The sequence below is a fragment of the Rutilus rutilus genome (assembly GCF_951802725.1).
Source record: "Rutilus rutilus genome assembly, chromosome: 1".
Classification (NCBI taxonomy): Eukaryota; Metazoa; Chordata; class Actinopteri; order Cypriniformes; family Leuciscidae; genus Rutilus; species Rutilus rutilus.
This window is the reverse complement of record NC_140209.1, coordinates 46,603,396-46,629,477: the sequence shown is the minus strand read 5'-3', so window position 1 is coordinate 46,629,477 and position 26,082 is coordinate 46,603,396. Positions and strand designations below refer to the sequence as shown.

General features: G+C 38.1%; 1 protein-coding gene across 1 annotated transcript; it reads left to right on the top strand.

Annotated features, from left to right (window-relative positions):
* Positions 1–1,434: 1,434 nt before the first annotated feature.
* On the top strand, positions 1,435–24,514 carry aclya (ATP citrate lyase a). The gene is made up of 28 exons (XM_084390830.1): positions 1,435–1,585; positions 5,404–5,588; positions 6,843–6,965; positions 7,725–7,787; positions 8,214–8,404; positions 10,375–10,454; positions 11,261–11,391; positions 12,198–12,316; positions 13,185–13,321; positions 13,995–14,056; positions 14,772–14,889; positions 15,002–15,156; positions 15,403–15,496; positions 18,111–18,252; positions 18,417–18,585; positions 18,691–18,795; positions 19,067–19,263; positions 19,373–19,454; positions 19,586–19,696; positions 19,847–19,974; positions 20,050–20,143; positions 20,240–20,394; positions 20,486–20,636; positions 20,722–20,865; positions 20,999–21,112; positions 21,954–22,036; positions 23,155–23,231; positions 23,413–24,514. The coding sequence occupies exons 2-28, from the start codon at positions 5,430–5,432 to the stop codon at positions 23,505–23,507; spliced, it is 3,279 nt and encodes a 1,092-aa protein (XP_084246956.1). The 5' UTR covers positions 1,435–1,585; positions 5,404–5,429; the 3' UTR covers positions 23,508–24,514.
* Positions 24,515–26,082: the final 1,568 nt, after the last annotated feature.

The following is a 26,082-nucleotide window of genomic DNA, read 5'->3' as shown; positions in this document are numbered from 1 at the left end:
CAATCTCTAGGTATGGTGAATGCTATGTGATGATGTGGGGCTATTTTAATTCCAAAGGCCAAGGGAACTTTATCAGGATGCATAGTATCCTAAAAAAAAATAAAAAAAAATACTTAAAAATAAAAATCTGCCTGCCTCTATGGGAATTTAACATAGGGGTGTACTCACTTATGCACCATGTATTTTAAGGAAGAACATTTATTTATTTACGATACATTATTCATTCACAAAGAAAATTGGTGTCCTTAAAGGTTGGATTTTTCCTAATTTTTTAAAAGTTCAATTTCCCAAATATGATTTTTTATTCCTCTTTTTAGTCAACTTTAGCATGGGTGTATTCACTTATGCATAGCACTGTATATATATGTATACACACTTTATGGATGGATGGATTTAGCATTAAAATTCACTGCATTACAAATATGAAGCTAACTTTTCACATAGTTCTAAAGCTTTTCTTGCAACTTGGCACTGACCTCATATGCCACGCTGTTAAACTTGTGGTCTCCACACTGACTTATCAAAGTCTTGCTTCTGCAAACACTGGTGACATCCAGTGATCAATGGCAATGTTTCTATTTAAAGCCTGTTCTGTCTGTTTTGTAAATTCATCTTGAGTCATATCTCTTGGCTGGAGCCCTCCAAACCCATTAACTGATGCTGCCGTGGACAGAGGAGCCAAACAGTGCATTAGCAACAGCCAGTGCTGCAATGCCCTTTGTAAAGGCCAATTCATTCACCTGAGAAACTGCATCACTTTGATTTTATCTGAGATTGAGCATTAGATATGGAGCTGAATTTAATTTTAAAAGAAAGATTGCGCTGCCTGGGGAGCCTGCCTTTAGAAGCCTCTGAATTTGTGTAGGCTATAATGATTAATGATTCGATCTTTGGTGGGCAAATGTGAATAAATATGACAATAATGGTTTTTGTACTTTTCAGTACTTTGGTTTGCTTTATCTGTTGTAATATTTGAAGTGCCATTCTTCTTGCTAATCCATAGTTAGGGTAAGTAATTATAAATTAAATAATATAATTAATATAATATGACCTGAATATGTGGCCAGACTCTGCGTGGACTATGACGCAATTACTAGCTATGCTTGTTTAGTTGTCTGGCAAAATAGAAATGATTGTGACAACTAATTTTAGAAATCCTCACTTTCAAAACTCAAGTCCACATTGCACATTCGGGTCATTTTCTCTCCTTACTGGGGTTCATTGAGGCGCGTTGCTAAACGACTGATGGTGCAGTCTGATTGGCCGAGCGGCTCGGCATTAGCCAATCAAACCCTGGTCCGATGAATAGTTCACTGTTCAAGTGGGCGCGGCCTCGAATCACGGTGGATGGTGAGAGCCAATCAGAGACAGAAAAAATCAGCCAAGGCCATCGTCAGATGTCGGCGTAGAGAAAACAGGAACGGCTGAAAGGATAGAGAGGGAGGGAGCGAGCAGCCACGCTGTCTGGAGGGTAAGTGTCTCCTCCTGCAACCATATCTCGACTGTCAACACACTCAGAGAGACTTCGTACAGTAGGAAATCCCTGAAAGGAGACAACTTGCTATCCTTAATCTTACATAGACCGGTAAGTGGCTTAAAACATCAAGGTAACATTAACTAGTAATATAAACACTGACTACTGAAAGCAGTCTTTCATTTGGGAGTAAATGTAACGTTAGCGAAATATATGAAACGGAATATAAAACCAACAGTGACACAGCTCTTTTTGCTCAAAACGCTGTAGAGATCAGTGTTGATGAACCTTAAGGTAACTTAGCTTATCTACATTTATTGTTATTTTCATCATGAATATCAGTCGGAGCCGTATGGAGACTGGTTCTACTGGTCTCTACCTGTCATTTAAATGAACGAATGAAGGGCTGTGTTAACACCTTTCACGAATACGGAAGTGTAAGGTGCATGTTATATTCTTGAAAAAAAACAAATAAACAAATACAGCACACAAGAAGAATTAAAACAAATGTTCATTTCCTTTAGTTAATTGTAGTCTAGAGATGTTTATCAGGTTATGTCAAGCCGTTTAAACATATATTCCTTAAAAGTACTAGAATCTATTGTACTAGTATCATATAGTACTATGTAAGTTACTATATTTTAGTACATGCACACTGTTACTAATTCTATTCGTAAATGGTATCTATTCAATTAGTCACTAGTGCATACTGCAGTTATGATTAATCAATTAGTCACTAGTACTTATGCATTAAATCCTAGTACTTATTCTCTTGCTGCTGGTCACTATCCCTGTAGCACTAAATAACTATTCTATTAGTATAGTGACTAGTACCAAAGGAATAAGTAATTTAATTAATGAATTGTTACTAGTGAAATTGAGTCTCAAATGGATTACTCGCTAGCAATTAAAAAAATACTAGTAACAACTAACATACTGATTAGTTTTATAAGAATAAATGTTTAAAGGGATTGCTGTAGTGTGGCATTTAATAAAAGTAAATTAAAGTGACTCCGAATTTGAATAAAGCATTATATAAGCTTGAGCTTAAGTAAGGAGGATCCATTACGCTTTAGATGAGTAGTAGATCAATCAGGATAGAAATTAGATTAATAACGCCAGTCATAAACTTTAGATTTGGTATTGCAATTTCTTTAGTGTTATTCAAATTTAACTGTCTAATACAAATATTTGGATCAGACGTGTGTTGGATTTGTGTGGAGGGTAGCAAGATCAATATCTTTAGTGTGACTCCCCCTTCTCCCCACATCCTTCCTATGTGATGAATGATACTGCTACTGTTTTGTGAGTGAGGAAAACGCAGTTATAAATCAGCTGCATCACTACTAGTGTGATGCGCGACCCCTTAACCAGCTGTGCATTGCAGTATGAGCTGGTGTGCATGATGGAACTGGCCTGCACTCACAGAAAGGCATTACCATCTGACCGCACCATTGTAAACGGGATCAGATCAGGGCACCGGTGATGTGATTCTGCGTGCAGTAAAATCAATCCTCCGCAGCGCTCTCAGTAATATAGGAAAGTACATGTCCCATCAGTCGCTGTAGTGGAGACTATCTACTGAATCTAGAGATACACTGCCAGTTTTTCTCTTGCTCATCCATCTTACACAAATGTACCACAGAAACCATCACTGTTACTGCACTTATTGTCCTAAAACTGTAATTAATAAATATGGGATCTTTGTCAGTGATTGTAAAGCTGTCAGAATCCTACAGTACTTTCTTGTTTTGATGAAATTGGCTAATAGGAAGTTACTGGAGATTTAGTGTTTATTTTTTTTCAGTATATTTTTTTAGGAGATGTGACTGTAGACCTCAGATTACTCTATATAATATAACTTTGTTCCATAATATACCGGCTTTGTCTCTATTTGGTTATTTCATTTTAAAAGCTGCACATTAAATATTTTGAATGTATGTGTGTGAGTAAGAAGTTGGGTGTTGTGATGATTTGGTTTAGTTTTTTTGGCTTTAAATGCGTTGCTTTCTTCTCAGTCTGTACGTCCATTCACAGCGCTCCAGTGAGCTGGATGGGAGATGTGCAGGGAGGATGTTGGGGGTGGAGTGGTCCTCTCTCTTCATTAGTAAATTGTTTGGGTCAAGGACCTGACTGTCTACTAACTGAACGCTCTGTTCTCCTCGCCACATGCATCCACATTAATTCTCATTACAGAAGGGGAGCTTTAGAAACAGTTAGACTTTTATCAAGGTGCATAAAGAAGATAACATGTCATTCTTATTCAAAAGTTTTTTTGTTAATGTTGTGAGAAGCACATTTGTTCATAAAAAAGTTTGGAGTTATTTTAAAATAAGTCGCTTATACTCACCAAGGCTTATTTGATAAAAATAAAAACAGTAATATTGTGAAATATAAAATTTTTCAAAGAACTATGTTTTACTTTTAATATATTTTATAATGTAATTTATTCCTGTGATATCAAAGCTAAATTTTCAGCATCATTACTCCAGTCTTCAGTGTCACATGATCATTCAGAATTGATGATTTGATGTTCAAGAAACATTTATCACTATTATCAATGTTGAAAACAGCTGTGATGCTTCAACGTGACGTTGAAACAATGTTACATTCTTTGAATATAATGTTCAAAAGAACATAATTTATTTGAAACCGAAATCTTGTCTAATGTTGTAAATGTCTTTAACTTTCGATCAATTTAATGCATTGCTAAATAATAGTAATAATTTATAGTTATAGTAATTTCTTATAACACACATGCCCAAAAATCTTTTGAATGGTTGTGTAATAATTTTTGCAGCATCAGTTTATGTTGTCTGTGTTGTTTTAGCCAGTATAGAGTTGGCCCCACTTGTCATTCTCTTCCAACTGGTTTATCTTGTCTTTTTTTTAAACAAAAACGGGTTGTGTTGACCCCGCTGACAGCTTGGCACTTTCGTTCTACTGCACGTCCTGACAGGGTTCAGACAGGCGGCTGTGATGTCATTTGAATGGGACTTTAGCCTGCCAATCACAAATGCACTCATGTATGAGAGTTTTCACTGCTTGGCACTGTTGACTGAGAGAATGGGAATAATAACTTCTAGCTCATATAGGTGTCGTGTGCAATAAAATTTGTTGAAATTGGTTATAAGGACAGTGCCATACAATATTGTCTACCTCATACTATACTGTATGCCTGTCTTTTCTTTTGGTTTAAGAAAGCTTAGTTGATTAGTGCAGTTGTACCTGATTGTGCTTCTGTTGTGTGTCAGTCAGACTGCAGTGGTTGCTCTTGTCTTATGGCACAGCACGAAGTCCGTGTCTAATCAAATCAGGGTGAGCATCAAGCCTATTTTTAGCTGCCTTCCCTAATTCAGGAAAAGGTAAAAAGAGAGAGATCGGCAGATGAACTGTGTGACAAAGTAAAATATAATCCAGCATAAGAGAAAATGCCTGCAAAAATGACAAATTCTACAGAATATGTAAATGTAAATGTTACGTTTGTTTCAGCAGGATGCTATGTAGATGTGCTATCTAAATGTGTTAGTTAGGGTGTTAGTTTTACTTAGCCACTCAAGTTCCTGGTCAGTTTCCTGCAAAAAGCGGAACAGTCAAAGCAATTATTGTAAAGCCATGTATTTCATTTGTATATTGCAATTTAAAGACATACCAACCTAACATAAGCAAATCTAGCAGAAACTATGTATATATGTGTGTTTAAATTTTTTATTTTTTATTTATTTTTTTTAGCTTTTTAGTAGTTTGTTTAGCCTTATTTATTTTAATTACTTTTTGTTGATTTATTTATTTAGCCTTATTAGTCTTTCTATTGATTTATTCATTGCACTGATCAGACATGCATACTAAAGCATTTTGAAAGGTTGCTGCTCATTTATTGGTCTCAAGTGGCTGATGGTTAATGAGTTGCTGTGTGTCTTTCTCTGCAGTGCTTTTTTTTTAGTCGTCTAGCACCATGTCAGCCAAAGCCATCTCCGAGCAGACAGGGAAGGAATTCCTTTACAAACACATTTGCACTACAGCCGCCGTACAGAACCGCTTCCGCTATGCTAATGTGACCGCAGAAACTGACTGGGAGCGACTGGCTCAGGATCACCCCTGGCTTCTGACGGAGGTAAGACAGCTGTTGGAAGTAACTGACCTGGGAATGGGATCACATTTGGGCTTGAGATGAAACTGATACGGTCATGTGGTGCAACTCAATGATCAGAGACCTCATGAACATGAGGCATTTGTACAAAGGCCAAAAATGATAAAATAGTGCAGGTATAATAAGAGGACTCGTTCTGTGTGTCTGTCTCAGGCAGATTTACAAACGCTGTGTGCTCTTGGACCATAATTAGTGACTTGGTTTTAATCTCTATTCAATGGTTTACTTGTTTGCCACAATAATGCAATGTCTTTGAATCTTCATTTGGGAGGGTGTTGGGGGGAGGGTTCTCAGCAAATATTAATATGTAATTTGGTTTTGTTTTTTGTTTTTTTAAATCATCATATCGTGCAATTAATTTGAGTGAGTTTTTCTAAAATTAGATCATATCCTAAATATTGTTATGTTATAATTTTTATATTATGAATTCAGTTAAATCTTAATTTTCCATCTTAACATGCATTAGGAACATACAATACATTGTATTTTATTGCAATAAAAATATAATGCAACTGTTACAATGATTGTTCTTGTCGTAGAATAGTCTTGAGTAGTTTCTCCAAATGATTCAAGAATCATGTGAAGTCTTACTATTGCCAACACTTCCTTCTAATTAGACTTCTGAGACCTTTATGCAGGGCAGTTCTGTTGAGGGCTCAGCATGAGGGGTAAAAGAGAACATATAGAGAGACATTGAGGATGTTGGACGGAGAGGACGGCAGTCATTAGTATGCTACTTCACTAGCAGGTCAATTAAAGCAGCTAAAGTGAGCATAGCAGAATTTCTCAAATGACAGTACAGGGACAGTTTCTGCTGAAAAAGCACTCTAATCACCTTTATGGAGGAGCCCAGAGGGTAAAATCATATTAGATATGACTCACGTCTCTCCGTCTCCCGGACCGAGACCGCTATAGAGAACGGTTTAATTAGGAAGTCACATATAGATCTCAAATTTCATTTATCGTCCTCCTGCCTTCTGTTTGCGACCACATTGAAAATTAGAGGGTTTTTTTGTTTGTTTTTTGTCTGTTTTTAGGATTTATTTATTATTATTATCATTTTAAACTTACTGTTTAGATCTTATTGTCCATTTCACTTCAGCCTTGGATTTTGTCACAGATTGTAACATTTGTGTATTTTCCATTCAATGTTGTTTTGCAATAATATTGGCAGCATGACTGTGTAAGTTATGATCAGTATTTGATGTTTCTGTCCAGCGGTTAGTCGTTAAGCCAGATCAGCTGATCAAGCGCAGAGGGAAACTGGGACTGGTGGGTGTGAACCTGGATCTGAAGGGTGTGAAGGAATGGATCAAACCCCGTCTTATGAAGGAGACAGCGGTAAGGACAGATACCAACTCTGCCTCATGCAGTTTTTGCATCCCAATATATTATATATCATGCCCCTGCATACATTGTTGCCTGAGGGCCAAAAAAAACATTTTTGCTGAGAGAAAGACATACATTTGCGTTATATATATATATATATATATATATATATATATATATATATTTATTTTTTTATTTTTTTATATGATAATTTTAATTTTGTAATATTTTTCTGTCTTTCATCTGCTAGACTGGTCATAGCCCCTGTTGACTCTCCCACTTTCAAGGGAGCGTTTCATTGTTTGTCCCACCTTGTCATCCCTTTATTTTTCTCTCCCTCTCTTTGAAATGTCACCTCGCCTTCCTCTTTCTCTCTAGCTGATTTATATCAACTGGCCTTTTGGCCCACTGTTGTGACTGCAGGACAAATGAGATTGGTGTGTGTGTGTGTGTATGTGTGTGTGTTTGGCTTGCAGCTCTGCTTGTCAAATCTTTCACTTTTCTCAGGGAGCCTCTAAACACTGAAGTGCAATCACTGGTGCACAGCGCAAGCCTTTATACTGTCTGAACACTTGCTCTCCTCTTCTCTACCTCCTCCTCCCCATCCCTGGCCTCCTTTTCTTCTGCCTCTTACATAATTCGCTTTTCATTGTTTGTTTTTCATCAGGAGAAGCTTTTTAGATTCAGACCGAAAGCAGTTTCTGATGTTTAATCCCTTAAGGAAAAGCCTGATATGCAAGCATAAGCTTTTAAAATCTCTCTGTCTCTCAGGTGGGGAAGGCTAAAGGCATTCTCAAGAACTTCCTGATTGAGCCCTTTGTAGCCCACAAGCAGGTGAGCCTGTCCAGTAAATGCTATGTATAATGTCCATGAATAAATTGGCTTTTTTAATTATAACAATAATTTTAAATGGTAATATTTATTACTACTACTACTACTACTACTACTACTGATGATGATAATAATAATAATTCATTTTAGAAGCAGGAATGATTATATTATTATTATTATTATTATTAATAAACAATTCTGCATCTAATATATTTGTATTATACTTAGTTTACGAATGCATTTATTAATAATATATTGTATCAAAATTATATTATTTTATTATATGTATTATATTATTATTTTGTATAGTAGGGGTTATATTATTTACATGGTTTTAATATCTATTATGTATGTTAATGGATTACAGCATGGCATGAGCAAAATTTAGAAAGAGAGAGGTAACATTGTTCAATTGTGACTTTCCCTCAGGAGGAGGAGTTTTATGTGTGCATCTATGCCACACGTGAAGGCGATTACGTGCTCTTCCATCATGAGGGCGGTGTGGACGTGGGTGACGTGGACTCTAAAGCCATGAAGCTCCTGGTGGGAGTGGATGAGAAGATCAGCGCGGACGCAGTCAAGAGTCAGCTCCTCACACACGCCGCTGCAGATAAGAAAGAGTGAGTCAGACAGTCAGATCAAATACATAAATAGGGCATATTGTATGAATATAAATACATGTTTAATTCCATTCAGCAGGACTGCACTGATTTTTCTCCCAAAATTGTAGTGGGGGTGAAATGTATAGTCTCTAACTCTAGTCATCTATAGTTTTTTGTATAGTTTATTTAGCCTTTTTTTGTTGTGCTGAGGTGTTTACTCTACATTTAAAAAAAAAAATTGTCATTAAATAAGTTTAAATATGGCGGTCTACTTTATTTTATTTAATCAGACAATCAACAAAGTCTGTAAACACTCCTCTTTATTTTTTATGTTGATTTAGCTTCCTTGTAAAGACCACTCTTGGGGAAATAAAAGCATCATTTAATTACCTCAAAACCCTCTTAAAGGTCCCCTCTGTAACGCTGAACACAAGAGGCTGCAGGCAATTCTTGGTCCTCCTGGTACATACATATCAGGAGAACGGTGAGCAAAAATGAGAGAGAGGAAGGGGAAGGGAGGAAAAACAATCAAATGAGGTGCTCTCAGCTGTGCTGGCAGGAGCTGAGGGCACTTTGATCCATTACACAAATTAGATCTTTCCTCTTTCCTCTTTCCCCGTGTCCACCCACCCTCCAGTATTATTCAATTCACGTCTATAAACCCTGTCTGTCTTTTTGACGGCACACGCGCACACATGCTTTGACATCTCGTTCTGGCTGGCCTCACCGTCTTGGCTGACATTGAGATTGACGGAGAGATCGTTTGGCAGCATTGGCTGATATCCACACCTCTCTTTCGATTCATCCATCTGTTTTTACTCATCCTCTCACTCTCTCTTTCTCAGTCAGACATGCATACAAAAATTACAGCTTAAAAAATAGCACACGACTCCCTTTCTCAAATATTGTGGCATAAAGGATAATGTTTTCCTCCTAAATCTCTCTTTTGTCATCTTCACCAAGTACATTTACTGATTTACTGGCATCCCAAGAGGCCCTCCCTCTTCCTCTAGTTATTCTGTCTCTTCGTCGTTTCTCGTGTATAATTTGTGTTCTCTGGACTATGGGCCGTCACAGTTGTTTTTTTATGAGGTGGATGACTGATGATTCTCTCACTCTCTCTCCTCCCTCATGTCTCCCTCATTTCCCTCGTTACTCCAAACACCAGCTGTTTTGGTTACAGATTCTGTCATTAAATTGAGTGTTGTTACTGTTTCCAGTCAATTTCTGTTTTCAATTTGTTTTGCTTGCAATATCACATCAATTCAGTCTTTATTACAAAAATAAGTTATTAATCTGTCAAATTTATTCAGCAAGGAAGCATTAAATTGATCAGTAGTGACAGTAAAGAATTTATTTGAAACAGAAATCATTATAAATGTATGTTCTTTTGATCTTTTTTTTCATCAAAGAATGCTGATATAAACGTATCAACAGTTTCCACAAAAAATTAAGCAGCACAGCTGTTTTTAACATTGATAATAATAAGAAAGTTCAGCTTTGCAACCACAGGAATAAATCCAACTTTAAAATATATTCAAATTGAAAACGATTATTTTAAATTGTAGTAATATTTCACAGTATTGCAGGTTTTAATGAATTTGATCAAATGAATGCAGCCTTGGTAAGCATAAGAGATTTCTTTCTAAAACTTTTTAGAAATTCTTACTGACCCCAAACCTTTGAACAGTAGCACATCTAAAATCATTTAAACAAGTGTCAATGGAGTAAAAAAAATAAGCTTAATTTCAGACTCTCTGTACTTCTATTTGTTTGTTCATTTATTTGAGTTTTAAATGACAGTCATTAAACCACAAATCCATACTTATTTTGGGTGTGTTAAGTCAGTGATGAGATTTTGTGGTGTTGAACTAAACTAAACTACTTTGTGTACTTCAGTTTAACATGTTCACAGTATTTAATGTAACGATAATATTCTAATAATTAAATATTACATGGAGGTATATATTTTTTTTTTGTCTCTGCAGGATGTTGACTAGTTTCCTGGTGGGATTGTTCAACCTGTATGAAGACTTATACTTTACATACTTGGAGATCAACCCTCTTGGTGAGTCACAAAAGCAGCCCACCCCACCTCAGCGGTCAGCCAGACTTCTGATTCAGTTCTTCCCAATGTCTTGGCACAGTTGGTTCGCTCTATGGAGACCAAAGACAAACCACTTCCAGTTCTTTTTGAGGCAGTAAAAGTTCTACTTGCTCATTATGTTTGAATGACTAAGAACAAGTCTTATGTTACAAATATTTTATGCTTATTTTCTTTCATTACTAAAGGCCGAACTTGGTGCATCCAACTTGGTGTTAAAAAAATAAATAAATCTGAATGTTTTGAAGAAACTTAAGAAAATTAAGGCGATAGATTGCTAGTTAATTAACATGGATGCTGTTTGATGGTGACTAGAGATGTTTCATAGTGCGCTAATTAATAATCCCTTGTGCCCTATGGCATCTGTTTCTGTGTTATGAACTGAGTTTCCAACTTCCTTTGATGTTCCTGTTTGTGATTTTTTTCTATATAAATCACATTTTTATCATTGCACATGTGAAAAGTCTACTTCTCGGCCTGTTAGAAAATATGCTCTGTCTGCACAAGTTTCACATTTTCTTTAAACCATAAAAGTGCTTTGTCATGCAGTGGAATATATATACAAAATATTGCCACACTTGGATGTGGCTGAAAACGCATGCCATCACCTCAACATCACATATCTACAACACAACCCAAAGCATTCAGTAACTGTGAGATTTAAATTCATTCAAATTCATTATTGCCTAAGGCAGGCAAGAAACGCAAAGTGCAATCAGTTTATGAAGTTCAAGCTGGTAAGAACAAATGCTCTTTTTTTTCTCTGTCAGTGGTCACTAAGGATGGAGTGTATGTGCTGGACATGGCTGCTAAAATCGATGCCACAGCCGATTACTTGTGTAAGGCCAAGTGGGGTGATGTGGAGTTTCCCCCTCCCTTCGGCAGAGAGGCCTATCCTGAGGTAACAATACTTGTCACATGTATTTTGTTGCATAGAATTGTAGATTGTCAGTGATTCAGTTGCCATCTAAACATTAATTTTTATGAGTTAATCTATAAGCCCAACAGGGAACAGGGAAGGAATCGCTTTTCTTTATCACTTTGTTTTTGTCGATTCATCAATCGGAAGCTTGTACTTCTCGTATTCTGCTGCGTTTGCTTACTTTCACTTCTAAAGAATATGATTTAATAATTAATTGGAAGCAGTCTTTCATAAATCATTAATGGCGTTCAAACTCCCCACACACAGACAGTGACGAGTCGTTGCAGGGAGATAGTGGTGTGTCTGGATGTGTGTCACTGTTGGCAGGATGTATTGACGCTATGTTTATCTGACAGAAGGCTGCTTTAATTGGTCTCTCACACACAGAGACAATAGCTGTTATAACAGACTGGTTTTGCTGAAAACAAAAACCCGAGTTGGCTTATTAATAAATAACTTTAGGTACAATGAGTTACCTTTCTGTTTGATGTGCTGCTATAATTGGTCCATATGGGTTGAACAGAGAAGAGTCTTTGCTTTATATAATTGCTTTGCTAATATTTTGCCAACACTGTCCACAAGCCATTTTATGAAGTGTCTGCTTTTTTGTCATTTATGAGCAAATTATTTGCTTCATTATGGCATTTGCTTAGTATATCCACTTTTGCTGAACTGACATGTTCATGTTTTTTTTTTTTTTTTAACCAAATGATGTAACCAAACCCAGCTATATGGGAATTAACAAAAAAGTACAGGATAAAAGCCTTTTTATAACCTTCCTGTAGGAGGCATACATAGCTGATCTAGATGCTAAGAGTGGCGCCAGCCTCAAACTCACTCTCCTGAACCCTCGTGGACGGATCTGGACCATGGTGGCAGGGGGTGGAGCTTCTGTTGTGTACAGGTACCTGTCACTCAAGAGTTAAGTCCAATTTGCATATAGATGCAAATGGATCACGTATGGATGAATCTCTCAGTGTTAATTGCTTAAATTGAAAGTGATATTTCATCTAAAAATGGCATTCTCAATCTGTATAACTGTCTTCTTCAGAACACAAAAGATATTTTGAAAACACATTTGCCCACACAAAGTCAATGGGGTCCAAAACAACATTGGACACCATAGACTTTTTTTATTTTATTGTTTGGACAAAAAAAAAAAAAAAACACCAACACATTGTTCAAAATATAATCTTTGTGTTCCACAGAAGATAAAAAGTCATGCAGACAAAATATTCATCCTAAATCTAAATCGAGTAGCTTGGAATAGCAAAATTATAGTTTGAGACAGTTAGAAGGGAAATGCTGGTATAATGAGCAGAACTCTTGTGCTTCATGGTCTGAGAGATGAAGCAGATACCTGTCTGAGCCAGATGCTGAGAGCTAAATGACATTACCCATCCATGCTTGATAACTATTATCTGGAGGTTTATGTTTCACTACTGCATCTGTCCTTCTCTCTGGATGGAGGGAGGAGATAGAGCGAGAAAGACTAATTAGGATGCGTATGTGCTGTCCTCTGAGAGTGGAGGATCAAGAAACCAAATGTTTTCTTATTTATGCTCTCAAAAAAACTAATAAAACCCATGCTAGATTTACTGGATAATTTGACTTGCTCTATTTGCTCTGCAATTTTGGGATTTAATTGGGATCTCCCTGATAAATATTTTTGACATTACATTTAACTTCACATGTTTGATGTTTTGCGTTTTTGTGTCTGTCTGTGTCTATTAGCCAACAGGTTAACCTATTATAATTTTCCTCACTCATAGTGATACAATTTGTGACCTGGGTGGTGTCAATGAACTGGCCAATTACGGCGAGTATTCAGGAGCTCCTAGTGAGCAACAAACATATGATTATGCTAAGACCATCCTCTCCCTCATGACCCGTGAGAAACACCCTGATGGTACGTTCATTATAATCTTGTTGTCCAAGTGCTTCTTTATTAGTCTTTCACTGATTAGAATGATTTTTAAAGTGTTTTTTAACATCAATTCTTGTCTAAAGGTTGTCTTTAATCATTACCGATTTTATCAATATTTAGTGTTGACATGTTAAAGTTGTTCACTTGAAAGAATTACATTTTTGGGGGGGTTGTCCCACACTCAGACTTCAACTCTCCCTCTATAAGAAAATAAAAAGTATTTTTATTGTGTTAGCAATCTTAAATGGATAGTTCACCCAAAAATGAAAATTGTCAATGAATTGTCAATCCTTTACTCACCCTAATGTCGCTCCAAACCTGTATGAGTTTCTGTCTTCTGCTGAACACAAAAGAAGATATTTTTATGGAAGGATATTGGTAACCAAACAGTTGATAGTAGCCATTGACTTCCATAATGATGTCAGAATAAAACATTTTGGGTGAACTATCCCTTTAAGTCTTAGTCTTTTTTTCAACCAGAACGTAAAAAAGGTAATTACTATATATTATATACTGTGTTTGATTAAAATTAAGATCATGATTGTATTCCAGGGCATGTGATAAATGTTACCTGAAACATTCTGTAATCTGTATGTTAAAGAAGTTTCATGTATTTGTGGTATCCCATGTGTCACCATTCGTTTCTCTTGTGTAGGTAAAGTCCTGATCATTGGAGGCAGCATTGCCAACTTCACTAACGTAGCAGCAACATTCAAGGTTAGATCAGAGAGTCCCTCACGCTGTCCATGTGCATTTTTGCTATCTATCTGCATTAGCAGAATATGAATATTATTGCATTAGCATTAGCAGTGCATTAGCAGAATATGAATATATATGATATGCAAGCAGCCATATCACCCTGTAGCCCAAGACTGGTTGCCCACTGAAGCTAAGCAGGGTTGAGCCTGGTTAGTACCTGGATGGGAGACCTCATTGGAAAACCAGGTTGCTGCTGGAAGAGGTGTTAGTGAGGCCAGCAGGGAGTGCTCACCCTGTGGTCTGTGTGGGTCTTAACGCCCCGGTAAAGTGATGGGGACACTATACTGTCAAAGAGTACCGTTCTTCAGATGAGAAGTTAGACGTTAAACGTCCCACAGACTCTCTGGCACTTCTTGGCCACATTCCACCCATTGGCCCTTGCCAATCATGGCCTCCTAATAATCCCCATCCACTGAATTGGCTCTATCACTCTCTCTCCTCTCCACCTATCGCTGGTGTGTGTTGAGTGCACTGGCACCGTTGTACTGTGGCTTTCCGTCACATCATCCAAGTGGATGCTGCACACTGGTGGTGGTTGAGGAGAGATCCCCTGACTGGATTGTAAAACGCTTTGGGTGTACAGTAGTGCTATATAAGTGCCTCATTCATTTATTCATTCAATATTGTAACCCACACCCATAATGTGTTTGTTTGTCTGTTTTATATGTACCAGGGTATCGTCAGGGCTATCAAAGATTACCAGGACCCTCTGAAAGAGCATGAAGTCACTGTATTTGTCCGTCGTGGTGGCCCAAACTACCAGGAAGGTTTAAGAGTGATGGGGGAAGTTGGTGAGTTTGTTCATGTGCGCGTTGTGTACAAAAAAATCAACAGTTCCGTTCTTTATCTCATGTTAATGTCTTTTGTGTGTGTGTCTGTCTATGTGTGTGTGTGCGTGCGCAGGAAAGACCACCGGTATCCCCATTCATGTTTTTGGCACCGAGACCCACATGACCGCTATTGTTGGGATGGCACTAGGTCACAGGCCAATCGCCACACAGCCTCGTGGTGCCGCCCACACTGCTAACTTTCTTCTCAACGCTAGCGGTGGAACTACGGTGAGTGATTATGTGTCTTACTTTCAGTGTGCTTGCATTAAAAACCTCTCATAGCCTCAAGGGTGTCATTCAATGATTCAGGGCTTTCAGTAAAGTTTTCTGTTGAGTCTTTCTTCACTGGTTTTAGAGATCACATCTTAATATGCTGTTTGTGCCCCTAAGTGTCACCGTAAAGAGTGACAAAATCACATTATGACCAATAAATAATTATCTTTCTTACTACTATCCTCTCTCTCCCGCTCCCAGACTCCCGCATCCTCCAGATCAGCCTCTTTTTCTGAGGTCAAAACTGGAGCAGAAAACTCATCAGCTCAAAAGACTCGTGCTGGACTTCCTGCAGGTTAGTGCAAATTTGACCACACTCTCACAAGCAGGCAATCACAGTAACTGAATAGATTTATGGTTGGATGGTGTGCCCCCTACAGACCCATGTGGATTGGACACAAAAGGTGTGTTCGACCTAAAGTGGCACTGCCCAGACCGATCGGTGTATGACATCAAAGTACTGTGAGAGTGATTAGAGAGCAGACAGTTCTATATGCTTTTGAATCTCTCTCGCAGTACTTTGATGTCATACACCGATCGGTCTGGGCAGTGCCACTTCAGGTCAAACACACCTTTCGATAATAAAATGGATTGTTCTGGCTCTCACTTCTAAGTGGCTGGCCTATGTTTAAAGCTGTTGTAAACACATTTATTGTAAACTCTGGCCGCACATCCTGAATTAATGTGGCAAGTTGCTACATTGCTGTATATGGGATGGCCTACATCTTAGCATATTATTATAGAGCTGGTAAGTCCCGCCCCTTCCGCTAACCCCACTGGACCTCTAGGTTGAAAAATCGTCAATGCAAGTGAATGTGAGAAAATTATTATTTTCTGGTCCAGTTTGAATTTTGCCATGAATGTGAACATATGTTGTCTGTGAATTTTTTATATAATTTTTCGTGTGAAGAATGCTACAATTTAGCGGGTAGAAGTTTGATACGGTTAGACTTTGTGTGAGAGCACTTTGTGGACTACAACTCTTCGCTGCTTTCGACGCGTTTGAAAGAAAGAACAGCCCATTTGGTTTGAATGGTGACATTTGGGTACAAAACACACAGGCATCTCGATCTGTCTCCATAGATTATCACAGCATTAGCACCGTGATTTGACAAGTGGAGGGAAAATGTGTTATGGGTGATGTCACATAGGCGACATGTAGTCTTTCTCGTTATGTCTTTTCCACAACTGCTAGCCGAAGAATCATACAATATACTGTCAAACTCGTAACATGAAAAATTACATAAAAAAATTCACAGACAACATATGTTCACATTCATGGCACAATTCAAACGGGACCAGAAAATAATTATTTTCTCACATTCACTTGCATTGACGATTTTTCAACTTAGAGGTCCACTTGGGGTTTTACGGATGGGCGGGACTTACCAGCTCTATATGCTTATTAGTACTAGGCAAAGAACAGAACGTTTTGGTACATTCTGTCCAAAGTGTTAGAATGTTAGACCCAAAAGGGGAAGTAAGGTTTAGATGTTAGAATTGTTAGAATCATGGTTAGTTTAAAGTTAGAAACGTGTATGCCAATGTTGTATGCAACTTTGGAGACGGTCCCTAAATGTGCGAATGTCCAATGTCAAGCCAATTTTACATTTATCAGGCTACATTTAGTCATTTAGCAGACGCTTTTATCCAAAGCGATTTACAGTTAAACTAACAATAGGAGGACAACAATATGCAAGTGCTATGACTCTTCCCAGATAGTTTACTATTTTTATCTATTAAAAATCCATCACAGTTTTCTTGGGTCACAGTGTGTTTTGTTAGTTTCTACAATGATTTTTTAGATTTTATTTAAAGGGATAGTTCACCCATAAATGAAAATTAGCCCATGATTTACTCCCCCTGAAGCTATCCTAGGTGTATATGACATTCTTCTTTCAGACGAATACAATCGGAGTTATATAAAAAAATGTCCTGGCTCTTCCAAGCTTTATAATGGGATTCAGTGGGTATATTTTTCCATCAAAGTGCATCCATCCATGATAAAAGTGCTCCAGATTGCTCTGAGGGGTTAATAAAGGCCTTCTGAAGCGAAGCGATGCGTTCGTGTAAGAAAAATATCCATATTTAGAACTTTATCGACTAAAATAACTAGCTTCAGGCAGACGGCCGTACGCAAGTCAACTTACGCCAAAAGAGTAGCACTTGAACTTGACGCACAACATAATGACGAACGTGGTTGCCCAGCCCTCTTTGTTTGAATCGCGAGAGGCGTCAAAGCTTACGCTACTCCTTCATCTACGTCATACATCGTCAAGTGTTACTCTTTTGCCGTTAGTCGACTTGCGTACGACCGTCTGCCGGAAGCTAGTTATTATAGCCGATAAAGTTTTAAATATGGACATTTTTCTTACACGAACGCATCGCTTCTCTTCATAAGGCCTTTATTAACCCCCTGACGGATGGATGCACTTTGATGGACTTAAAAAAAAAATATACCCATTGACTCCCATTATAAAGCTTGGAAGAGCCAGGACATTTTTTATATAACACCGATTGTATTCATCTGAAAGAAGAATGTCATATACACCTAGGATGGCTTCACGGTGAGTAAATCATGGGCTATTTTTTGGGGGTGAATTATCCCTTTAAATAAGTTCAGTGTCTTCTGGCGTGTAAAATCTGGATGGCACAGTCTCAGGTCTTCAAATGGCCCTAAAATGTCTCATTTAAATTTAACATATTCTGCCATGTTCAGATTAATTTTGTATTATAAAGCCCACATTATGCTTATATTCTGTACGTTCATGATGTTTTCTCAGAACATTTATTTGATAAGAAATGACACTGTATTGAAAGCATTCCCTTCTGTTAAACTCTCAGATGCACTGTAATGTTTTTTTTTTCTTCTTTCTCTCTTCTCTTTGTCCTCCTGTCTATCTCTATAGCCAAAAGCACCACTCTGTTCAGTAACCACACCAAGTCCATAGTGTGGGGGATGCAGACACGTGCGGTGCAGGGCATGCTGGACTTCGATTATGTGTGCTCACGTCAGGAGCCGTCAGTAGCAGCCATGGTTTACCCCTTCACGTGAGTCTTATGAATGCATTTAAAACCCTAGTTTGGAACGGCTGTCATTATAGAGTGATATCTAGTGGTGGAAACCTTGTATTTGAGTGAATTTCTATTCAAAAATGTCACTTAACCCCATATCTGTATCTAATGTTAATACACATTATTTCTGTTTTAATCAGTGGAGACCATAAGCAGAAGTTTTACTGGGGCCATAAGGAGATCCTGCTGCCGGTCTATAAGAACATGGCTGATGCAATGAAGAAACATCCAGAAGTGGATGTGCTCATCAGTTTTGCCTCCCTCCGCTCTGCCTATGACAGCACTATAGAGACCATGCAGTACCCACAGGTCTGAGATCAGCATCAGCATATTCATCTGGCTGTGCTGAGCAGTGGACTAATCCTTACATGTTCGCAAACCAATGTGGTCTGATTGTTTGTTTTTTATATACAGATTCACACAATAGCGATCATAGCTGAAGGTATCCCGGAGGCTTTGACTCGTAAGATCATCAAAATGGCAGATGAAAAGGGAGTCACTATCATTGGACCTGCAACGGTATGATTCTAAACTGTGTGTGTGTGTGTACACTTTGGGGACAAAAAAAAACAACAACTTTGGGGACAAATTGGTTGAATTAATGGTAGGTTTGTGTGCCATCTACAGGCCAATTAAAGAAGACCTGAAATTCCTCAATTGGAAAAATTATGTATAAATTTGTGTTGTTTTTATATAATAATAGAAAGATATATATATTTTTTTTATTCTACAATGCATATAAAATTGTAGTGGTGGTGGTGGTAATAATAATAATTTGTGTATGCTGTAGGTCGGCGGTATTAAACCAGGCTGTTTTAAGATTGGTAATACGGGTGGGATGCTGGATAACATCCTGGCGTCTAAGCTGTACAGGCCGGGCAGCGTGGCCTACGTCTCCCGCTCTGGTGGAATGTCCAATGAGCTCAACAACATCATCTCGCGCACTACAGATGGAGTTTATGAAGGAGTTGCCATCGGAGGAGACAGGTGTGTGTTCAAGTCAACATCTCTTTGATACTAAATATAGTTTGATGCATTGCATCAGTTTAACAATTTGTGTGAGAGTTTAAACCTGCGGCTTATGTCTTTCCTGCAGGTATCCAGGCTCTGTGTTTATGGATCACGTGTTGAGGTATCAAGACACACCAGGAGTCAAGATGATCGTTGTTCTTGGAGAGGTGAGGGTGCCATTTATTCAGCCACTTACACCATTCTTCCTCCCTTTTAAACATAATAAGAGTTTACTGTCACTATAAAACTCAGAGCCTGGCTGCAATATGACACTCATGGGTCTTCTCTTCACTTACAGATTGGAGGAAATGAAGAGTACAAGATTTGCAACGGCATTAAAGAAGGCAGGATCACCAAACCTGTGGTCTCTTGGTGCATCGGAACCTGTGCCACCCTGTTCTCCTCTGAGGTGTTAATGACCCAGTGATATTAGACATACTGTATTGAGCATTTGCATTGAGTATAATGTGTTCAAATGACTTATTTAGGACTCCAATATGATTTTAACCTCTTTCAATTGTTAATGGCTGAATTAACTGACTCTAACCTGACTTTGTAGGTCCAGTTTGGCCATGCTGGAGCTTGTGCTAACCAGGCATCTGAGACTGCAGTGGCTAAAAACCAATCTCTGGAAGAGGCAGGAGCATTTGTGCCCAAGAGCTTTGATGAGCTAGGAGAACTCATCAAGTATGTCCTGTGTCTACTTATGAATTTAACAACTTAAACTGGCCTTCTGTAACCACATATTTGTGTATCCTATAGATCTGTGTATGATAATCTAGTAGCCAAGGGTGTGATCGTGCCTGCTAAAGAGGTTCCTCCGCCCACAGTGCCGATGGATTATTCCTGGGCACGCGTGAGTATGAAGATTATACGTTTGGATGACAAATACTCACTTACTTAGAGTCTCGCCTGGTGGTTTATAGTCATTTGTATGTCCTTCTCTCTTTAGGAGCTGGGTCTGATCCGCAAGCCTGCGTCCTTCATGACGAGTATCTGTGATGAGAGAGGGCAAGAGCTCATTTACGCCGGCATGCCCATTACTGAGGTCTTTAAGTCTGAGATCGGGCTGGGCGGCACCCTCGGCCTGCTCTGGTTTCAGAGGAGGTGTGTTTCACTCTTTGTTTTCTTTCACTCTTTACCACCAGTACCTCACATAATTACTCAGTCCTAAATGATTTTCATGTGCATACTGCAGGCTGCCGCGCTATGCATGTCAGTTCATCGAGATGTGTCTGATGGTGACGGCGGATCACGGCCCTGCTGTGTCTGGAGCTCATAACACCATCGTGTGTGCACGTGCTGGCAAAGACCTGATCTCCAGCCTCACCTCGGGACTCCTGACCATTGTACGGAAACGACAGACTTTTCCACATACAGTCTGTTTAGCATCAGAAGAGCATCTGTTTCATCACTGGTTCTGTTTGTGTTCAGGGGGACCGTTTTGGAGGTGCCCTGGACGCAGCTGCTAAGCAGTTCAGTAAGGCGTTCGACAGTGGCATGCTGCCTATGGAGTTTGTCAACAAAATGAAGAAAGACGGCAAACTCATTATGGGCATCGGACACAGGGTAAAATCGGTAAGTACACACACACACACACACACACACACACACACACACACACACACACAAATATTGCATATTATTTATAGTTATATTGCAAATGGGTCAATTTCACACTGCTTTTCATGCTTCATTGATTAATTTTCAGATCAATAATCCTGACATGCGGGTGCAGATCCTCAAAGACTTTGTGAAACAGCATTTTCCTGCCACTCAGCTGCTGGATTATGCTCTGGAGGTGGAGAAGATCACCACCTCAAAGGTACAAATGTGTTTTGGATCTCGTTTACACCTGGTATTAACAGTCAATCGCAACATCGTGTTTACATGAACACTAAATAAAGCCATTGGGTGAATGTGCGCAGTTATATGTCACAAGCTTCTTCAAATCAAATCGTGCTGCTTTTATTTATTAATCTGTAAAATGCCCCTCCCCTCGTCCAAAATAAGTCATCTGTGGACGAGAGTCCGAAGAGAGGACTGATGGGACAACATTGTCCTGCGCCACTTCACAGACGATGAGTGGAAGGAGAATTTAAGAATGACACTATATTCAACTACAACAGCTCGTTCCGTGCACCGTGCGCCATTTTGTAATCTATCTATCTATCTATCTATCTATCTATCTATCTATCTATCTATCTATCTATCTATCTATCTATCTATCTATCTATCTATCTATCTATCTATCTATCTATCTATCTATCTATCTATCTATCTATCTATCTATCTATCTATCTCCAATTCAACCTTGATCGACTCATTTTTTTTTTTCTTGTCCGATTACAAACAGATTATTAGGGTCCATGTAAACGCAGTTAGTGACTCGAGTCGAGCCCTCACAAAATTCCCGGATTCCTATTGAAATGGCTAGATTTTGACAGTGAAAATTCACAGAACAACTGCAAATGTGAACCGCAGCTGTAAAAGGAAAACAAGGAAAAAGGAAAAACACAGAACATGAGATGATAATCTGCTTTTGCTAAAAAGATATGAATAAATGTAGTAATTGAATGTTGTTTGTGACGTGATGAAAATTCAAGTATAGCGTTTTTTTTTTTTTTTTTTTTTTTTTTATCTCATAAAATCTCTCTTTCTATCAGAAACCAAACCTTATCCTGAATGTTGATGGTTTCATCGGAGTGGCGTTTGTGGATCTGCTGAGGAACTGTGGCGGCTTCACTCGGTCAGTAAAACAGGAGTAAAACGTCTTGTGTAAAAGAACAGGGTTATTTTTATATTATTTATATACTATTATAGTATTAATTAAAAAAATTCAATTTGCTTTTTTTTTTTTTTTACTTTCATTTAAGGGTGGTTCCTGTAGACCTGTATATTGTTTGCTTTGTTCCGAAACAGGGAGTTAATTTGTTACAATGTTGCTTTTTTTTTTTTTTTTTTTTTTTTTTTTTTTTTGGTTCGGTTATCTTTCACAAGGCAACAGTTCAAAGCCTACCCAAATGTGTTTATTGAAAGTCTCATGTGAGTAATTATTGGTCAAAGTTCACCTGTTTACGTTCCTCTGCGTCTTCCATCATGATGGATTGACAAGTTCACTCTGTGGGCTTATTGTGGCTTTATCTGTAGCTGTCGTGACACACGCAATACGAATGTAGCCGTCATTCCTGCTCTAATTGATAAATTACATATATTTAATTAGATTTAAAATGATTAACATGTGTATAAATATAACATATATGCAGTTATATAATTTATAATGCAGTTAGAGCTGGATTGGAGGCTTCTTCTGAATAAAATAGCAATTAAACAACATTATAAGATGAAGAGGTTTTCATCTTATAATGAGATGAAGAGATGAAGTTTGGTTTTCGACTGTGTACCTGATGTGCTCACTTACAGAATCAGACACTGCTGCTTTTTATATGACATTTCCCATTATGAATTGAAACTGCTTGGTTTGTTGAGTTCGTTTTCAATTGGGACGAGACCACCTCGTTCAAGCGATCTCAGAACGATTGTTTTGGTGCCTATCCGAGCGCGATTGCCATGTTCATATACGCTTAAACGGGAAACAAACACTCACAACAAGCCAGGTGTTGAAAATGCCCTAAGTCTCTGTAATTGTATGTGCTTTTGTCTTTTTTTGTAGTTTTTTTAATATTTCTATTTAACTATTTTTAGTTAATTTTAGAAAATACACTTACTTCATTTTATTTCAATAAACGAAAATGATTTTCAATAGTTTTAGATAACAATAATAATAATACTAGTGAAGAAAAGTGTTCATGTAAATAGTCGTAAAGATAAGACTGATCTTTCATGCACTTTCTTTCTCTTTCACAGCGACGAGGCAGATGAGTTTGTGGAAATCGGAGCACTGAATGGAATCTTTGTGTTGGGACGCAGCATGGGATTCATAGGTTTGTGTGTGTGTGTGTGTGTGTGTGTGTGAGATATCTCTCTCTCTCTCTCTCTCTCTCTCTCTCTCTCTCTCTACCTCTCTCTCTATCTCTCTCTCTCTCTCTACCTCTCTCCACTGTATCTCTGACGTGTCTGTTATGAAGTAATGTAATTTAAACAACCTTATCTCTTTTTATGCAGGTCATTATCTGGACCAGAAGCGGTTGAAGCAGGGGTTGTACCGCCATCCTTGGGATGATATTTCTTATGTACTTCCGGAACACATGACCATGTAATGACAGAATCCAGATCTCGCTGAACCTGTTTGCTATGAAGTCAAAAGAAGTTTGTGTGTCTGTGTAAATGTGTATATACACTCCTCCAGCTGTTTGTGTTTTACATTTTTATTTTATTTTATTTTATTTTTTCTCCGTTTTGATGTTTTGTGATCTTGTGAAAATGTGAGGGTGTAAAACTGAGTTAGTGTCCTGCTATAAACTGTAGTTGTAACCTGTCATTAGCCTAATTGCCCAGTATTGATTGCAAAGCCATTTTAAAACTGTGAAAAACATCCTAACACATTCCATATCTCTGTAGTAAACATCTCATGTATATCCGCAACACGTAAATCTGCTTGTCACGTCAGTGTGCCTACAAAAGGGAACTCAAATGCCTGGTTGCTGGAATCTTCCCAGCGTAATTTGTTTTCCAAGCAGCCATGACCTTAAACTGAGCTTTTGAAGAAGCATTTAAAGAATGACACTGGCAGACTCAAGTGTCCCAATAGTTAGATTGTGATTAAAAAAATAAATAATGTATTTCGATTAGTATGCTGTCAATAGTGACATCTATAATTAACACAGTGCAATAATCCACTGCGCATAACAGCGAGCAATAGCTTCATGTAAGGCTTAATTGTCTTAAATGTCAGTTCAACTAATTAAGTTGTTATTTTTTAAAACTAATATATATATATATACAGTTTAAACTGGTATTTTGGCCATCAATGTTATTTGTAAACGTACAACGTGCCATAAAGCTCACAATGTTTACAGTCCATCTGCCAGTGCAGCAGTATGAAGATCAGATGAAGCAGTTCAGTGTCTGATATTTGCTTAAATTAGCTGGTTAAAAATCAAATCAATTACAGATATTCAATATACTTTTTTTCATTACATCCAATCTCATCTGTGATGACCATTAACCTTAATTTGTTTTAAAGCAGATGCATTTGTTATGTTTTTTTCTTTTTTTTTTTCTTGTAGTAATTATAAAAATGAATAAAGATATCAAAGACCATTTACTTTATGAACTTTGGTGGTGATGACTTGTTGTTGAAAAGCAATGCTCACTAGATGGCAGTGTGCTAATGCACAAATGCTGGTGCTCTGGCCTCGCAGAAAAACAAAATGGTCCACTTACTCCAGACCTCCATCAATGCTGTTTAAAATACGGATTTTCCAGAAAAGAAACATTGAAATGAAAATAGTATACAGGTAAACTGTACTAGTAAATACTATTTTGAGTTTTATTTTGTTTTACCTATATCTCGTTTAAATGTAACCACATTTTTATTTATAATTTATCCTTTCATTCTAAAACTTTGATTTAGAAAGGGAGGGAGGGGACTGATTTTCAAAGTGCTCTGATACTTTTAACCCCGCTGTAATTCTTAGTAAAACATTGGTTTTCGTATGTCTGATTTCCTCCGAAGCACAAAGCGTTTTAACTTCTGATTCTGTCAGAATATACAAGATAAGTTATGTGCCTTAAATTAACACTGCCATAATTGTGTCGTCTTAAGTCCTGTTAGACTCAGTTGTAAACTGGCTGCTGTAGGTTGTAAAACTGTGAGGTGAGTTGAGTTGAGATGACCACCGAGTCAGAGGAACCAAGGATTGCACCAGTCACCAATGCCAGCATGAGTTTACTAGGATTTCATAATCTGATACTACGGTCTGTGCAGCAACATGATCAGATATTACAGTCATGGCTGCAACGTGATGCATTGTGAAGACCTGTCTTCTTCTGGTTAACTTAGTTGATTAGATATGGAACAGCATAAGTAGACCAATCCTTGCAAGTTAGCAATATTATATTGTGACTAGTACTGGTCTGCCTGCAAGCAAAACGCTGTTTTAAAATGCATTATTTAATAATAATAATCAAACATAGATTAGCAATAAAACCTATCTGCATTGTTATCCTATACCACTATAAAAGGTCAATGCCAATAAAGGTTTGAGTGCTGTATCATGCAAGATCAGGAGGGGGAATGTGGTCAAAGCAGTGCGAGACATGCAAACAGTGCATCTGTCCTTGCATGTCACAGTATCAGGGTACACTGTCAACCTGCAACTATCTTAGGCTGCTAGCGTGATGAGCACCCTGAATCTAGCCCAGGACAATCCCAAAATAAGTTCAGAGACTGGCCAAGGATAGATCCTATGAACCCTAGGGTTTGTATAGACACCTAGCATGCTAACTGAGCTGTGAGGGAGTGGATGCGCCTGCAAACTTAATACTTCATTATGTGCACGCAATGTAGGGGAATTGCAATGAAGACCAGGAGTCAAAGTTGAAGTTCAATCAGTTGACAGAGTTTACTGAAGACAAAGTTCTCCACACTTCCAAAGGCTGTAGAGGATCCAGCCTCAAACTAAGAAACACTGGGGGGTCAGCCCTATGTTCCCACGGCCCTATGTTCCCACATTTCTAAGAATTTTTTTTTTACGATTTGTCTAAACCCCAGTTACGGGTGGGGTCAGGGGTAGGCCATTTGTGGGAACATAGGGCTGTGGGAACATAGGCATGCATGATCCCAACACTGGTGCTTATAGTTGTATGATAATCAGTTGACGTTATAACTAC

Bases quoted from the DNA above. Each gene is read 5' to 3' on its own strand.
- aclya (XM_084390830.1), top strand. From the start codon at position 5,430: ATGTCAGCCAAAGCCATCTCCGAGCAGACAGGGAAGGAATTCCTTTAC. The intron at 20,866-20,998 runs GTAAGTACACAC...ATTAATTTTCAG, and splicing joins TCGGACACAGGGTAAAATCG to ATCAATAATCCTGACATGCG. The intron at 22,037-23,154 runs GTCAGTAAAACA...TCTCTTTCACAG, and splicing joins AACTGTGGCGGCTTCACTCG to CGACGAGGCAGATGAGTTTG.